We start from the raw sequence: 18,154 nt of genomic DNA, 5'->3' as shown, positions 1-18,154 counted from the left end.
CAGATACAAATACAAAACTTGTATATCATCTTATAAATGTTTTACCTGTAACTCGAAGGTCTGTCACACTGTTAGCCATTTTAAATCCATAAGTCATTGATTGAAAATCTTCCTGTATGGGAAAGGAATAATTAGGCCCTTGAGTAGAAGCAAAACCTTTCATTACATTCCTCTTGCAAAATCACTATTTGCTAGTCTGAACACAGTAATGAAATGTCATCCTGCTTGTCTAAATATTGCTATCATACAGCCATACTTTCCCTACTGTGTATCTTTAAAACACCATATTCTAATGCTACCTCCACCTTTAATTGTTTGCCCTTAGACTATTTAAATACACTTGCATTTAGTATGTTCATATGCAAAATAAGGTAATGTTAATATCGGAAAGTAGTAATTCACACTTACAAAGTATTCTAGTATTCACAAGTGAACAGTAAATACACAGTAATTACCACATGATGATAAGTTTGCAAGATTTATAGAAGACTTTTACTTCAAAAATTATCAAAAGCTTGTTTATACACTGTTAGGCCACAAAACTGAAGCCTTCTCCAACAGAATTACTCAAAGGGATAGCAAAAGCATATTTCCACTTCAGCCTCAATGTAAAGAAAAAATTATTCATAAATATAAGGATTCCCACCCTCAAAGTCATTAACAAATTAAGTAGTTCACTAGATTCATTTTAAAAACTGAATTTAATATCATTTGGCTGATTCAATTAAGTTACCAGCTCTACTAAAAGAATGTTTCTGATGAATTATAATTCTTATAAAAATGTGCACAGAAGGGGCTCAGTGGGTTAAGCCTCTGCCTTCACCTCAGGTAATGATTTCAGGGTCCTGGCATCAAGCTCTGCATCGGGCTCTATGCTCAGCAGGGAGCCTGCTTCCCCCTCTCTCTCTGCCTACCTCTCTGCCCACTTGTGATCTCTACCTGTCAAATAAACAAATAAAATCTTTTTAAAAATGTACATAGAAGCCTAATATACTGGAATAATAGGCATTTGCAGCAGTAGCCAGAGCTATGGCAACATTTCTGTGGATTCTTAACAAAAACATAACTGAGTACACAATCCATATCATGAACTATATGTTATGAAAAGAGGGAAAAAAAAAGTCTCTGGGTTCAAAGAACTGTTGTTAGTGGTATAGGACTAACAGGATTGGGTCTTTTAAAAATCTCAGATTGTATTACAGAGCTATAAGCTTATCTCTAGGTAGAGTTTATACTCTATCCCTACTCGGATGCCAAACAGGATTCTCAGGTTTTACATGTCTAAAAAGGAACTCTCCCAGTGTTTACAGTGTTGCTAAATGGTACCTCCATTCATCCACAGTAACTCTGGCTGATAACCTACACTTCAATTCCTCTAGTTTTTCTTTCTTCTTCTTCTTCTTTTTTTTTTTTTAAGAGAGCAAGCAAGTGAGCAGGGGAGAAGGGAAAGAGAATTTCAAGCAGACTCCATGCCTAGTGTGGATTAAGCCCGATGCAGGGCTTAATCTTAAAACCCTGAGATCATGACCTCACCCCAAATCGAGTTGGACACTTAACCAAGTGACCCACCCTCCTCTCATTTTCTCCCGCCTTGTATCAAATCATCAGAAAACCCATTAAGTCCCACCTTTCACAGTTATCTCTATCCAGTGAAGTCACCACCCCCCTTCACTTCCACAGCTGCTTCCACACAGGTCACCCCACCTTCCACACTTGTCCCTGCTACAATTTTTCACTGCCAGAAGCCAAAGAGGTTGTTTTACAGTAACTCATTTCACATCACTTCCCACTTAAAACCTTGAGTTCCCTGCTCACAGGAAAATCCAAAACCCCACATGAACTGAGAGCCCCACCACCCGTTACCATGCAGATCTGGCCTCCCTCTTCCACCTCAGTTCCTTGCACCTGCCATTCTTCTCCACATTCACTGCACTGCTGTTACGCAAGGATTCTTGTCATCCTTCGGACACATCAAAACATTCTCCTCTCAGGACCTCTGTACTTGCTGACCCCTCCCCACAAAGTTTCGTCCTAAAATTTCCAGAGTCTCATCCCTCCCTATATTCTAACCACTGTTCCGATGTCAATTTCTCATATGGAGGTTTCCCCTGTACATTCTAAAACAGCACCCTTCACCAACCTATATGCCCTCTCCCTGCTTCATTCTTCTTCACACAACACCTGACATTATGTGTTTACTGACACACTGACCCTCTCTCCCAAGGATGCAAAATCAATGACATCAAGGTTCTGTTGTATTCACTGCTTTATCTCCAGGGTTTAGAATTATACTCGGCATAAAGTACTGTTAAAAAAATATTTGTCGGGGTTTGGTATGTTGGGTGACCAACCCTTGCTCTCCAGCTCCTGAATTTAAGCCCCATGTTAAAAAATAAAAAGTAAAATGATTTAAAAAATAAAAATAAAAATATGTCAAGTGAATGATGACCTACTGTATGGCACAGCCATGCCTCGTCATCTTCCTAAGTAGATCAGTTGACTACAAGATACCTGGGGGAATGGTGGAGGAGACAGACTATGGCAAGCTGAAAAACACACACTTCATGTAAAGGAAGCCAGCCACTACTTATCCTGTTGAGTAATGAACGCAAGGCTAGTGTTATTCAGTACAAAAAAAAATCTAATGTAAAATCCTCCAATTTTTAAATGTTACTAATTTTTTAAAAATTAAGACAATACTGTGAAGACAAAACACTTCAGTTAAGTCCTATCTATAAGTTGCTTTTCATAAGGCATCTAAGGAAATACATTTATGCGATAGAATATCACAGATCTGTGTTATAAATAGTCACCTCAGTAACAAGAACTTAATCTCAATCATTGGAGGACTGAAGCAGAGAAGTTATATAAACAGATGCTACCATTAAAAGATCATTCTTAAAACCCTGTAGATTTAACAAGGACAAAAGTCAAAGTCAAACCAAGGGAGACCAGCTACTGGACACCATCCAATAATGCAAGCAACTGGATTGAGATTATAACTGGAAATGATGAGAAGTTGTTGAAATCAAGATATATTGAAAAAGCAACATGGGCGCCTGGGTGGCTGAGTTGGTTGGACGACTGCCTTCGGCTCAGGTCATGATCCTGGAGTCCCGGGATCGAGTCCCACATCGGGCTCCCAGCTCCATGGGGAGTCTGCTTCTCCCTCTGACCTTCTCCCCTCTCATGTGCTCTCTCTCACTGTCTCTCTCTCAAATAAATAAATAAAATCTTTAAAAAAAAAAAAAAAAAGGCAACACCAACATGATGTGCCAATGAAGTGAATGTGGGGTATAAGGCAAGTTGTGCAATCAAGGATCATTTTTAGATGTCTGGTCTGAGGAACTGGTATATAATGGTACAATTTATTGAGATAGGGCAGAAATGGAGTACAATTTTAGTTAAGTTTATGATTTCTTTAGTTATCCAAGTGAAGATTTCAGGAAGGCACTTCTGTGACTCTGAAAGTTCCTTCCAGGGTAGAAATCAGGACTAGAGATATAAATTTGGGCTTCATAAGCACAGAGTTGGTATTAAAAGGTGCAAAACTAGAGGACATCCACTGAAGCAGAAGGTACAGAAGACCCCAGGGTAGTCCCAGCTATCTAGAGAAGCAAGCCCAAGAAATGGGCTAACCAGTGAGGAAGAAAACCAGGAGACAGCTGTACCAGGAAAATGAGGAAAAGGAACTCTTTCAAAGAGAGGTCACTTGGGTCTAATGACACAAGTAGTTAGAGAGCAAGAGGTAAGAACAAAGGATTTAGCAAGATGGGTATTATTAAGGACCTTGTTAAGACCAGCGTCTGTGCAGCTGTACAGAAGAATGTCTAATAAGAGAGTGAGAAGAGATAAGAAAAATAAATATTAATTCAAGGCGTTTTTTGCATAGGATAGCAGAGAAATGACACTAGTGTAAGGAGCCAAAAGAATAATGTAGTAGGGAAGGAGACACTAATAATGCAATACAAAGAAGGGTTAATGATTGCAGCAAGCAAGAGGGGAGAGAATTTAGAACACAAGAGGCTGATCTTAGATTGTCAGGGTACTTGCATTGTCATAAGACAGAAGGCAGATGATGTGAGTACCAACACGGTTTAAAACATGTGATTATGAGAAGATAGGGTACTTCGGCCCACATCTGATTCCATATAAAATTTCATTAAAGTACAATGTAAGCTGATAGAGAGGAGCATTGGCAATGGAGGTTTTGAGAAGTAAAAGATGTGGAGAAGTCACTGAGAGGCTGTTAAAGAAAGCTTACCACAGAAGGATAGGGCTGTCTCTAGTGCTAAATGCCCATCTGAGATTTGCAGTCCTAAAATTAAAGTGAGAATAGACAAACAGATGTGGGTTTTCTCTAACAGCCGTCTGCTGTTTGGGTGCAAGCAGCAAGTAGACAGATGGTTGGGGTTTTGCCATATAAGTGACACATTATGATGAGATGAGAGGGGCAAGGGAATTAAGCGTGTTTGAGAAAGAATGATTTCACCAGTGGACCATGGAAATGAGGACACAACAGAAGTAACAGAGAAAACTAAAGGAAAAGCATCTGGGAACTGGAAGGCCCTATGGAACTGAGGAGCGCTGGAGTTGGTAAATCAGAGTAAGGAAGCCAAAAAGTACGTGGTAGCCATCAAAGGGTTTTTGGTTTTGTTTTTTTTTTTTTTTTTGAAATCAAGAATTCGGAGGTATAGACTAGTAAGGAAAATTTTCTCCTCACTTATTCATTTCTGAAACATTTTCTTTCAGACCACACAATGTGGGCTGGTATAGGCTAGATACCCAGGGCTACAATGGCAAAATACAATCACAGCCATTAGGGTGATGAAGACATCCTGAGAGAAAAAGCCCCATGTTCTTTATTATATTTTATAATGTCTTTACACTACTGCCAAGATATAACTGCAGAAAGTTATCAGGGGTATTTTATAAAACACAACATTTAAAACATGTAGCCCACAAAGAAATCTGGAATAATAAAACATTTACAATCATAACTGTAGTAGAATACCCAATACCAGTACTAAATGTGATTCCAACCAAACCACGGATCTTAACTGTACTAATAATGTAATATTCTAATAAAGTAAAATTTTTTGAACCCCTTCTAAAACAACAATTACCAATGTATATTGGCTACAACTTATTACTGCTTTAAAAACTAATTTCACAGATAAAGTACTTTGCATAAAGATTTCCGGTGCTCCTGAAATGACCAGATTTTCAATCAAACCTGAGTACCTTCTGTAGACTAGATACTGAGTAACACAGTAAAGCTACAAGTAAGAGTAAAACATGCCCACAATGATTCAGATTAAGACTTCAAGCAAATTAAATGTCCACTAATTTACTGTAAATATACAATGGAATACAAATGATAATAACAGCTAACATTATTAAGTACTATGTGCCAGGCACTGTTCTAAACATTTTACTTGAATAACTTCATTAACTCTCAAAATAATGCTCTGAGGTGGGAACTATTACAAACTATATTTTATAAATGAGGACACTGAGGCACAGAAACTTAAATTCCCAAACACTACAAAGCATATAAGTGACAGAGAAAGAACACACACTTAGGTGTTATCAATCCCCAGAGGCTGTTTTTAAAATTTTTATTTTGAAGAAATTTCAGAATACAAAAATAGTACAGAGAAGTTCCATATTCTTCCCAATATTCTTCAAATGATAATATTTTACCACATTTGCATTATCATTCTGTATACTTTTTCTTAAACATTTGAGACTAAGTTATAGACTTAGTCTATAACTTAAACATTTGAGACTAAGTTATAGACTGTGATGCCACCTTACCTCTAAATACTTCAGTGTGATTTCCCAAAACCATAAATCACTCTCTTACGTAACCATAGTTCAGTGATCAAATCTGGGAATTTGTGTCTCTTTAATGTGGAGCACTTCCTTGGTCCTTATCTTCCATGTCCTGACATTTTGGAATAGTACAGGCCGAAATTATTTTTTAACAACTACATCCCTCAATATGGGATTGCCTTATGTTTCTCTAAGATTAAATCCACTTTCTGTTGTATTTAACAGGAATACCACAGAAGTGATGTTTTGTTCTTTCATGGAGCACTGTGTCTGGAAGCACAACATGAACCGTCCCGTTATTGGTGATAGTAAGTCTGACCGTTTAGCTAAGGTGGTATCTGTCATGTTTCTTCACTGTAAATGGATCATTTTCCTTAATTAATATTTTGTGGGAAGATACTTGGAGGCTAGGTACAAATCCTGTGCTTGTTATACTTCTGTTTAATAGTTTTAGCATCCTTTAATAATTCTTGCCAGAAATACTCAAAACCTGTACTCTTAACATGATGCTATGCAGCCAATAAAAAACAATGAGGTAGTTCTCTACCCACAACATATTGGTATATAAAGAAATCTATTTCCTATTGTCTGTGGAAAAAAGTTGCAAATAGTTTACATAATTCCATGTTAAGTAAAATACATGTGTGTATATATATTACAGAAAATATTTGGTGAAATACACACCAAATGTATAAACATGTTTACTCTTCACCAGGCAAACCAGACTTTTATAATTTACTTATTTTTGTATTAAAACTATGTTTGGTTGCAAATACGAGGAAAATCCAACTACAGTGACTTAAGTGATGCATACTTACTTCTATCATGCCAAGTAACACAATATCAGAAGTAATCTTTCTGCTTCAACATCCTAAGCTCTGAGGCTGTTCTTAGATTTACATGTTTACAAAATGAAGCAGGATCTACCTTCAAACATCACATCCACGTTCAAAAAACGACAGAAGGGGTGGACCATACCATTATAACTCAAACTGGCATACCACTGCGAGTAAAAGGGGATGCTATTAATAACTATTCCAGGATAAATGGTGCCAAGAAGTACTGTTTCACACAAACCAGTGTGTAGGCACCAGTTACAACAGAAGAATATGTTAAGAAAGGCAAAGAAGAAAACTGAAGTCTGTATGGACAAGTAAGGAGACTGGGATCCAAGTCTAAAGATAAGTAGGACTTTTCCCTAAAAAGGAGAGATGGCATAAGAGCCAGGAAGCACACCCTCAGTGTCCCTCCACCCTCACCCTGCACAGCAAAGCTATATATCCTGTCATTACAGGTGCAGAATCCACCCAGTAGCACTTGGGCCAATGCCTGGTACTAATTAAAGAAATAAATTAATTAAACAAATAAACAGAGATTATCAGTCAAGGATATATATATTTTACATTTTGCAAGCCAAGAGGTAAAATAGAGATATTATGTAGGTACTTATATATTAAATGTAACTATTTATAACACAAAAAACAGGGGTTTCTGGGTGGCTCAGGCAGTTAAGTGTCTACCTTTAGCTCAGGTCATGATCCCGGGGTCAGGCTCCCTGCTCAGTGGGGAGTGTGCTTCTCCCTCTCCCTCTGCCCCCATTCCCCCGCCTTGTGCTCGTGCTCTCTCTGAAATGAATAAATAATCTTAAATAAAAAACTTGAAAAAAAATTTAAAAACACAAAAAAACATTCTTAGCACCAGGGCTATAAAAAACATAGACAACAGGCTGGGTAGGCCAGCAAGTTGTTGACTGCCAAACTTTGGTCCACAGGACTTCCTGAGGGTTTAGATGTGAGGTATGAGACAAAGAGAAGAATCAAGGATGACTCCAAAGTTTCTGTTCTGCCCAACAAGAAGAACAGAGCTCCATTTGCTGAGATTTGAGAAGACTACAGAAGGAGGAAGTTGGGAGGGAAGGGGAAAACCAGCATGTGAAGTCTGAGATGGGCAGGTGGAAATGTAGAATAGGCAGTAGCTCATGTGAGTCTGAGATTTAGGGAAGTCTATAAAGTTTAAGCTGAAGATACTAACTTGGGATTCACTAGCAGAGACAGAATTTAAGTCTACGGAACTGCATGAGCTCATCAGGGGAATGAAACAGAGAAGAGGTGTAAAGATGGGGCCTGAGCCACACCAGTGCTTAGAACTATGCTGACCCATTTGGCCATCGCACAGCCAATTAAATAGTGAGCACCTGAAATGTGGATAGTTCAAACTGAGATGTGCTATAACATATATAACATGCTTAGAATACTTGCTACAAAAAGACCCCCATAGTTTTACATCTCATTAATTTTTATTTAAATTCAAGTTACTTAACATATAGTGTATTATTAGTTTCAGGGTAGAGTTCAGTGATTCATCAGTTGCATATAACACCCAGTGCTCATGACATTAAGTGCCCTACTTAAGGCACCCAAATACCCCAGGCCCCCACCCACTTTCTCTCCAGCAACCCTTTGTTGCCTATAGTTAAGAATCTCTTGGGGCACCTAGTGGCTCAGTGAATTAAGCATCTGACTCTTGATTTCAGCTCAGGTCACGATCTTGGGATCCTGAGATCACACCCCACATTGGGTTCTGTGCTCAGTGTGGCATCTGCTTCTTGCCCTCTCTCTTCCCCTCCCCCCTGCTTGCATGCACTCTCTAAATGAATAAATCTTTTAAAAAAAAAAAAAGAGTCTCTTATGGTTTGCCTGTTTTTATCTTATTTTATTTTTCCTTTCCTCTTCCTTTGTTCATCTATTTTGTTTAAGTTCAACATATGAGTGAAATATGCTATTTGTCTTTCTCTGTCTTTCTCTCAGCATAATATACTCCAGTTGCATTCACATGGTTGCAAACGGCAAGATTTCCTTCTTTTAGATGGCTGAGTAATATTCCACATGTATATGTGTGTGTGTGTGTGTGTGTGTGTGTGTCTATCACGTCCTCTTTTTTTTTTAGTTAATTTTTAATCTTTTTTTTTTTAAAGATTTTATTTATTTATTTGACACAGAGAGAGAGATCACAAGTAGGCAGAGATTCAGGCAGAGAGAGAAGGAGAAGCAAGCTCCCCGCTGAGCAGAGAGCCCAATGTGGGGCTCGATCCCAGGACCCTGAGATCATGACCTGAGCCGAAGGCAGCAGCTTAATCCACTGAGCCACCCAGGTGCCCCTATCACATCTTCTTTATCCATTCATCCATCAGTGGACATCTGAGCTCTTTGCATTTTTTGGCAATTCTCATTAATATTTTATAAAAGATTATATATTGAAATATTATTTATATTTATTATATATAAATATTCAGTCATAGGCTACTAGAACATTTTAAATGATGTATATGGCTTGCATTCTATATCCATTGGATAGTGTTGGCTATCCAACTGATTAAGAATAGAGATTGAGATGACAATAGAGATAAAATAGAGAATGAAATACAATAGTGAATGGGATGACAAACAAGAACCACCAGTGGGGCAGGAAAACAGGGAAAAAGAACACCTTAAAAGTCAAGAAAATAATCTGTTTCAAGTATGGACTCCATGTCAAAAATCTGATGACCAATAAAGTTTAAGACCAAATATTAACCAATGGGTTTAGCAACACTAAGGTCTAAGATGACCATGACAATAAAGTTTTGGCGGAACACCATTCAAAGCCTGACTGGAGTGGATTTAGGAGAGAATGGAAACCTTTTAAAGATTATTGCTGAAAAGAACTGCATAATATGGGGGCAGAAGCTAAAGTTCTGTTATGCCAGGAAACAGTATTTTTAAGATTGAGGAAGAAAAGCCATGTTAACATGCTGATGGGAATGATCCAGTAGAGGGACATATTCATGATGCAAGGGACAGAGCAGAGGATTGCTAGAGGAATATTTTTTAATAAGACAGGGTACGGAATCCAATGCACAAGCAGAAGAGATCACCCTTGGATGAAAGATTCATCTAGACAGATAAAAGGGCCAAAGAACATAGGGCACCTGTGCAGGTAGGTGAGATTACTTCCACTTATTTAGTGCAGTAGGAAGGTAGGTTTGCTTCCAGTGAGGATGGTACAAGTGTTAGAAGTCTAAGAGGGAGAATGACCTAGGAAGAAGCATTCATGGCCAATCTGAAGTTAGTGGTGATGAACTGAAAGTAGGACCAATCAGTGTAAATGTATTTTTCTCTAGTTACACTGAGATGTGTAAGTATAAAGATATGGTAGATAGAGGGCTAGACTCAACTAGAATTGATGTACAATAAGGCATGAGAGTAAGACAGTTGCAAGTACAGGAAAGGAAGTAACTGTCATGAAGGAAGATGGATTTTAGGTCAAAGATAGTCAAAAGGATACTGACAGTAAAAAAGTGATATAATAAACTGGAGTTCCAAGTAGGGGTGAACTGCAGAAATCAGAACATAGGCAATATATAAACAGATGGTGGTCTGAGAATAGGATACTTCAAACTGAGATCAGAAAAGGGTTGTAATGACCAAATCTAAAGTGTAATCATTAGAAAGAAAAATCCTAAAAGTTTCCAAAGAGAAAATATGGGTCACATATAAAGGATCAGGATGGCAACACTAAAAATAAGAGTCAGTGGAGTAATGCCTATGTAATTCTGAGAAAAATGATTTTCCAACCTAAGAATCTATTACAACGAAACTTTTAATCAAGTGTGAGGGTAGGAAAGACATTTTCAGACATCTAAGTTCTCAAAAAAACAATTGCAATTCCAACCCTGTCGCTCCCCATGGAACTGGAAATACTATACCACACAATATAATAAACTAAGAAAATAGGCATGAAATCCAGATAACTAGACAACAAAAAAATTTTTTGAAAGGGAAATGGAATTCCCAGGAGAATAGAACCAGGGATCACAGCTGTACAGTGTAACACCTAGAAGAGAACTGATCCAGCCTGACACTAGAGAACAAAGGAGCTAAGAAGAATTTAAAAAAATACATAGGGGCGCCTGGGTGGCTCAGTGGGTTGAACTGCTGCCTTCGGCTCAGGTCATGATCTAGGGTCCTGGGATCGAGTCCCGCATCGGGCTCTCTGCTCAGCGGGGAGCCTGCTTCCCTCTCTTTCTCTCTCTCTGCCTGCCTTTCTGTCTACTTGTGATCTCTCTCAGTCAAATAAATAAAATAAATAAATCTTTAAAAAAATACATAAACTGATAGACTATCTGATGGTGTTTTATAATAATGGGAAGGGAAGAATCAAGGAGAAGTACACAGAAAACTAAGCAAACCAAAAAGAAGCAGTTATCACCTCCAAGAAAAATAAAAATCTGTACGAGAAAAGAAATGTATGCTTATACCACTCGGGCTCATTTGTCATTAGTATTTATACAATCACTATAACATCAACACTGATTACTATTGGTAAGTAAGAGGGGTTAATATGTGAATGTCAGTTATATGCTAAAAATGTGCTGATATATCCCAGTTAAAATTGTTAAAACTGTATAATATTGTATAAAATTAACTGTATAGAATTGCTTACATCTAGAAATTAGAATAGAAGTCTATTATCCAGAAATATGGAGCGGTGCCTGGGTGGCTCAGTCATTAAGTGTCTTCGGCTCAGGTCATGATCCCGGGTTCCTGGGATGGAGCTAAGCAGGGAGCCTGCTTCTCCCTCTCCCATTACCCCTGCTTCTGTTCCCTTTCTTGCTGTTAGGTGATAGGAAGGAAGGAAGGGGCGCCTGGGTGGCTCAGTGGGTTAAAGCCTCTGCCTTCAGCTCAGGTCATGATCCCAGGGTCCTGGGATCGAGGCCCGCATCGGGCTGTCTGCTTGGCTGGGAGCCTGCTTCCCTTCTTCTCTCTCTGCCTGTCTCTCTGCCTACCTGTGATCTCCATCTGTCAAATAAATAAATAAAAATCTTTAGATAACCCTGTAGATACCATTGCAAGATGTAGAATGCAAGACGACCAGTGGTTTGATGGGGGAACAGTGGTTCCCATTTTGTACAGGTCTACAGGATATTATATTAAGACAGACACATGTCTCCAGTTCAGGAGTAAAATCGAGCAAAGACACATTTGAGGGCAAAATAAACCAGCACCTAGGAACTTCGGTTACTTCCAGAAGCAGCCATTTCAAAGAAATGATCTGTTTATTACACTTCATTCTTACTTATTCATCACCAGGTCTCTTAAGGACTATTCAATAGGCAACCAATTCTTTTTCTAATTATAAGACCAAGACAAACTCACCAGGAAAACCTGAAAAAGTTTACAGAAACAAGAAAGCACAATTTTTCCAGCCCAAGAACTTTATATTTCTTTCCAGTCTTCTTTATTATCACATAGTTGGTTATACTGTGTGCTGCTTTCCTAACCCTTCGAAGTATACAGTCTCTCATGATTTTTTTTTTAGAAGATTTTACTTGAGAGACGTGCACAGAAGCATGGAGGAGTGACAGAGAGAGAGGGAGAAACAGGCTCCCCAATAAGCAAGGAGACCTTCTTGGGGCTCGATCCCAGGACCCTACCTAAGATCATTAGTGAGCCAAAGGCAGACACTTAATTAAGCCACCCAGGTGCCTCCACTCTCCCATGATTTTAGGCATGTTTTCACTATCATTCTATATAATAAATTATGTGTAATAAATTATCCATAATTTAATTCAAGCAAACCCTAATGGTGGCATTTTGGTTGATGCCAACTTTCACTATTAAAAACTGATTAAAGTGTTTTTGCATAAAGTATCCACATTTAAGGCTGAATTCTAAAGATGAATTAATTAGTTCCAGCTGTGCTAATGCATACTGCCACTAATAAAAACCAAATGATAACTTACTGCATTCTTACCAATACTGAATATTCTCACTTAAAAATATATTTGGTAGATGAGAAGTGATTTTAACTGTATTTCTTGGATGACACAGAGACTAAAGTTTTAAATGCTACTGTTATTTATTACCCTCCTCCAAGAGTAAGCTGCTTATTTTACTGCCCAGTTACTCACTTGGACTTCAGTGTTATGCTTTATTTGAATGAGATCTTAAGAAATACATATAATTTTTGTTATCTAGATTTCTCCAAAAATTTTTCTATCAGCTTTTTCCTATTGGTCTTTTCCTTTATGAGCTCTCCCATTTGTTATGTCCTTCATCCAGAGAATATGCAGAATTTCAATTGTAATTATTTACATTACAAAAAGTTTATTTTCATTCCCTTTTAAAACAAACTCATCAAGGCACATAATAAAAACTCTAACAGCACACACAAATCTATCCCAAGTTTCAAGATTCCAGTTATCTTATGTATGAAGATTTAGCTACTCCCCATTTTTAAAAAGAAACCTATACATTTCTTTTATTTATTTATCTGACAGAGAGAGATCACAAGTGGGCAGAGAGGCAAGCAGAGAGAGAGAGGAGGAAGCAGGCTCCCTGCTGAGCAGAGAGCCCAATGCGGGACTCGATCCCAGGACCCTGAGATCATGACCCGAGCCGAAGGCAGCAGCTTAACCCACTGAGCCACCCAGGCGCCCCGAAACCTATACATTTCTATACCTAACTTATTTTACTTTATTTTGGAGGTCTAATCTTACTTGTACACATAAGACTACCTCCTTCTTTGTAAAGGGTGCGTAATACTCCACTGTATGAAGGTAGCTTCATTTAACAAGTCTATGTTGGACGTTAAGGTAGTTTCTAGACTTTCATTACTACAAACAAAACTACAATTAATGTCCTTGTACATAAGTCTTTGTACACAGCACAGATCTATTTGTAGAATAAATCCCTAAAAGTGAATCTGCTAAGTCATATACACTTTAACTTACGTTATTACCAACTGCTCTTTGAAACAGTTAAGTGAGTTTGTAATACCATAAAAATGTCTGAGTCTTGCTTACAGTGGAAACCTGAGCCCTAATAAACATGGAGGGCATGCTAATGTGAGAAAATCATCATTTTGCAGCCATCACAGTGAAGATTAGTCCAACCAAGAATCCATGGATGCTAAATATAGGGAAAGATTTTAATGAGCAGGATATTTGTATGATCTTAAAGAGTTTCCCTATGGCAGGCTTACTACACACCAGGGGAGAAAACAATAACCATAGAGTAATCAGAAAACATCTTGGAACAATATAATATCACCACTGAGTGGGTGTATGCCTTACCTGTGACACCAGAAGGAGGACACAATATCACTTATATCATACTCCTAGCAGGACCGCATAATCTAATTTAGCCACGAGGAAAAACACACAAGCTTCAGTGAGGAATACTCTTAAAAAGACAAACTAGGAAAGGCCTACATTCTCCAAAAACATCCATGACCTGGAGACAAAGAAAGGCTGAGGAACTGTTATAGATTAAAGGATACTAAAGAGACAGGCAACTAAATGCAGGACATGATCCTAGACTGGATCCCAAACCGTAGGGGGAAAAAAACACTAAAAAGGATATTGGTAGGTCACCTAACAGGAACAGAATATGGAGAGTGGACTGTTACTACAGATTCACTGAGGTTGAGAACTGTACTGCAGTTGTGTATTTTAAGTACCCTTTTTCTTAGGAGATGCACACTGAGAAGTGTTTGTGGGGAGAAGGTAATAATGTACAACTTACCCTCTGCTGGTTCAAGAAAAAAACATACATGAGAGAGAAATTGAGAAAGTAAATGGGACAATGGATTAATAGAGCTGAATCAAGGTAAGGAATATATGCTGTTCTTTGTGCTCACTATAACTTGTTAATTTGAAATTAAAGATTAAAAAGAGCGAGGCAACTATTCATCTCTCACACACATAGCCCATGTGAATGCCCGTTTCTCACCTTCATCAATATGTACATTATACAAAATTGCTCATCTTTGCCAATAATGGGTAAAAAATGGTATCTCTGTTTTAATCTGCATGTCTCTTAAGTTATGCACCTTTTCTCGTGTTTAAAGGTCATTTCATTTTCTACAATCTTCTTAACTTTTTTACACTTAAAATACTTCAACTATATTCAATTTATTTTGATGTTGTCATAGACTGAGTGTTTGTGTCCCTCCACAATTCATATGTTAAGTCCTAACACCCAATGTGATAGTATCTGGAGGTCCGCCTTTGGAAGGTGATTAGGTCTGCCCCCATGAATGGGATCAGTGATCTTATAAAAGAGACCAAGGGAGTTCCCTTGCACTTTCTCCCAAGTGAGGACATGGTGCAAAGATGACCATCCTTAATTAGAAGGCAAGCCCTCACCAGACACTGAAGCTGCTGGTGCCTTGATCTTGGGACTTCTTGGTCTCTGGAACTATAAGAAATAAACTTCTGTTGTTTACAAGCCACTCCATCTATGGTATTCTGCTACAATAACTCAACAGATTAAGGCAGATGTAAAATGATGATAAGTTAATTTTTAAGGGTGCTAACCAACTACTGTAGCACTGTTTGCTATATGAAACCTTTCTCTGCCTAAGATCAGGATTTTTAATGTCCTTTTGGGTGTACTGTGAGAATGCAAGTATTCATATGTATATCTCTTCTCACTGGTTAATGCAAACTAATTTTTTTAAAATTTTCAAGCAAGTGGAAAAGATTTTCCATGATACCGATAGCAATTAAAATAAGTAGCTAAATAACCAATGAGTGTGTAAAAAGTAGACAGTATTTCATACACAACTCACAAGCCATATATTCAAATGTGAAGTCATATTAGCTCATAATATTCTCATATTATTAATATAAATTTAGAAAAACTATACATACTATAGACTGAACCACTGAAGGAGACTAAGATATTTATTTTGGATTAGTAACAGTGTTAAAAAGAAGCATGTTTCAACACAAGGAAGAATTAAAAATACTTATCAATAATTTTTTTAAAAAGATTTTATTTATTTATTTGACAGACAGAGATCACAAGTAGGCAGGGAAGCAGGCAAATAAAGAGGAGGAAGCAGGCTCCCCACTGAGCAGAGAGCCTGATGCAGGGCTCGATCCCAGGACCCTGGAATCATGACCCGAGCCAAAGGCAGAACCCACTGAGCCACCCAGGCGCCCCCTTATCAATAATTTTAAATGTTATTACATTTCCCCTTAAAATTATCAGAACCTAAAACCTTATTTTTCTCATAAGGAGAAAAACATCTTTCCAAGTTTAAAACTCAAAATACTTCCTCAAGGCAAGGTACTTCGTACAAACTGGAAGTATGTTTATGCCCTAAAATATTCCTCAAAACTTTGTTTTCCTTAGCTCCCTCTTATCCAAAGACTGAAAGTACAGCACTTCTGTGTAATATCTTACAAGAGACTTGAGGAAAGAAGCTATGTCTGTTATTTTCTTTGTGAATTCCCACAACACCCAGAATAATCTGCACATAATGGATACTCAATGCATGGTAGCAATGGCAAGAATATAGAGTGAAATTAATGTTCTTTCTTCAAACTGGATTACTTCAGCCAATATATTTGTAAACAACATACCATCACTTTTAAAAACAGTTTTTACCTATATTTGTTGATAAAAATAAGTATCACATATCATTTAAATACATCACAATAAATAAGGTGGTCAAAGGAGCTTCAGGAATTCTCATATTACAAAATCTTACCTCTTCAAAAACAGCAGCTTTATTTACTTTTTCCCGTGCAATGTCACAGATTTTCAGGATTCCCAGAGCAAAAGCTTTCATGGCAGGATCTTCTATAAAGTCTGGATTGTGAATGTAAAGGCACGTAAATACTGTCTGTGCCAAGGAATGGCCTTCTAACCATGTTATCTATAAAGAGATAAAAAGTATGTGTATGTTTAAGACAACACACAGTCTGCAAAGTCTAAACTGACCCAGGCTTGACTGCCACAGACCCAAATAAATATAGTATTAATCATGGCATTTCAAAGATAATTAAAAGGAAGGTCAGAGGAAACAAAAGAATTATAATTCACTTTCACTGATTTTAGTTTTTCAAGAATCATATACCATAAATATGATTAGCTATCTAATGAAAGTATTCTTATATAGAACAGTCTGCAATATATTTGAAGACTAATGAAATTACAATGCTGCCTTACAGACCATTCAAAAGCAATTAATTCCACAATGAAGTCAATAGAAATCCATAAAGTAAGGAATTCACAATTTTAGAACTAAGCAGTCTTTAGCCACTCATTTAACTTTTCTTTTTCATATTCACTACTACTAACTAGTTGAGAGCTTCACATCCCACCTAGATTACTGCAAGAATCTGCACAAGTTTTCGGGCCTTCCATCTCCAATTTAATAACCCCCAACCAGAGGAACTTTCTGGGAAGTCACAGTTTTTAGATTAACCAAGTGTTATTTTAACTCTTACCAAACAGCAAAAACAAGTATCCATTATCCCTATCAATTCAGGCAAGGTGAGGTCTTTAATTTTAATGGTGCCATCCTAAAAAGGAAGAGAAATAGGACATATGAGCAGAAGTTTTTTTATAAATTTATGGTTTCTATGTCCAATAATATTTTGCCTTCCAAAAATTGAAGATTTTAAAAATAAAAATTCTAGAACTGTATCATCGGATAAAAAACTGAGACACAGGGTGTGCACAGGGTATAGGGTAGAAGCAGAGAGAACCTCAAGCAGACTCCCCACTGAGCATGGAGACGAAGGTGGGGTTCAATCTCATAACCCTGAGATCATAACCTGAATGGAAATCAAGAAGCAGATGCTTAACCAACTGAGCCAGCCAGATGCCCCAAGAAAAGTAAACGTTTTTATATTACTTGTAAATTTTGTTTAGCAACTCTTTTCTCATAAAATATGCAAAACTAACTCTCTGTCAACGATGAATTAATTTATAAGTCAATCCTCACAGAGTTAATTTCAAATTCACAACCATAAGCACTTTGCTTAATATATTAATATCCAATTTTAATCCCTTAACCAACTACCCTGGTATTTAAATATATACTGAAATGCTTTCAAAAATTAAAGAACAGGGCACCTGGGTGGCTCAGTGGGTTAAGCATCTGCCTTCGGCTCAGGTCACGACCCTGGGGTCCTGGGACTGAGCCCCCTGTCAGGTTCCTTGCTCAGTGAGGAATCTGCTTCTCCCTCTCCCCCTGCCCCTTTCCCTACTTGTGCTCTCTCTCTGAAACAAATAAATAAAATCTTTTAAAAAAAATTAATAAACACATACAAATTTAGAGCAAGCTTGTAATGAACACCCTAAACAATTTTTAGATTTAACAGATTTCAAAGGAGATCAATAAATAAAGGTTATAACTAATTTTTATTTTTATACCTGAAATGCCTTTAAAAATTATACTTTAATATGCCAAGTTTGATTTTCATTGTTTTAACATATGAAATAACAAATGATAAAACACAAAAGCACAATGGTAATTA

At 37.5% G+C, this 18,154-nt stretch overlaps 1 protein-coding gene across 4 annotated transcripts in view; it reads right to left on the bottom strand.

Annotated features, from left to right (window-relative positions):
• The window catches only part of NAA35 (N-alpha-acetyltransferase 35, NatC auxiliary subunit), a 99,725-nt gene that overhangs the window by 64,015 nt on the left and 17,556 nt on the right, over nucleotides 1-18,154 (bottom strand). For all 4 annotated transcript variants that reach the window (XM_045086084.1, XM_004774105.3, XM_004774106.3 and 1 more), the window contains exons 5-7: nucleotides 17,120-17,194; nucleotides 16,378-16,545; nucleotides 46-112 (exon numbers count right to left, since the gene is read on the bottom strand). In XM_045086084.1, coding sequence (XP_044942019.1) covers nucleotides 46-112; nucleotides 16,378-16,545; nucleotides 17,120-17,194 — 310 coding nt within the window. The remainder of the gene's footprint in view (nucleotides 1-45; nucleotides 113-16,377; nucleotides 16,546-17,119; nucleotides 17,195-18,154) is intronic.

The sequence above is a fragment of the Mustela putorius genome, unplaced genomic scaffold (genome assembly GCF_011764305.1).
Source record: "Mustela putorius furo isolate JIRA1106 unplaced genomic scaffold, ASM1176430v1.1 tig00000876_pilon_pilon_pilon, whole genome shotgun sequence".
Lineage (NCBI taxonomy): Eukaryota > Metazoa > Chordata > Mammalia > Carnivora > Mustelidae > Mustela > Mustela putorius.
This window is presented reverse-complemented; position numbering and strand designations above follow the sequence as displayed.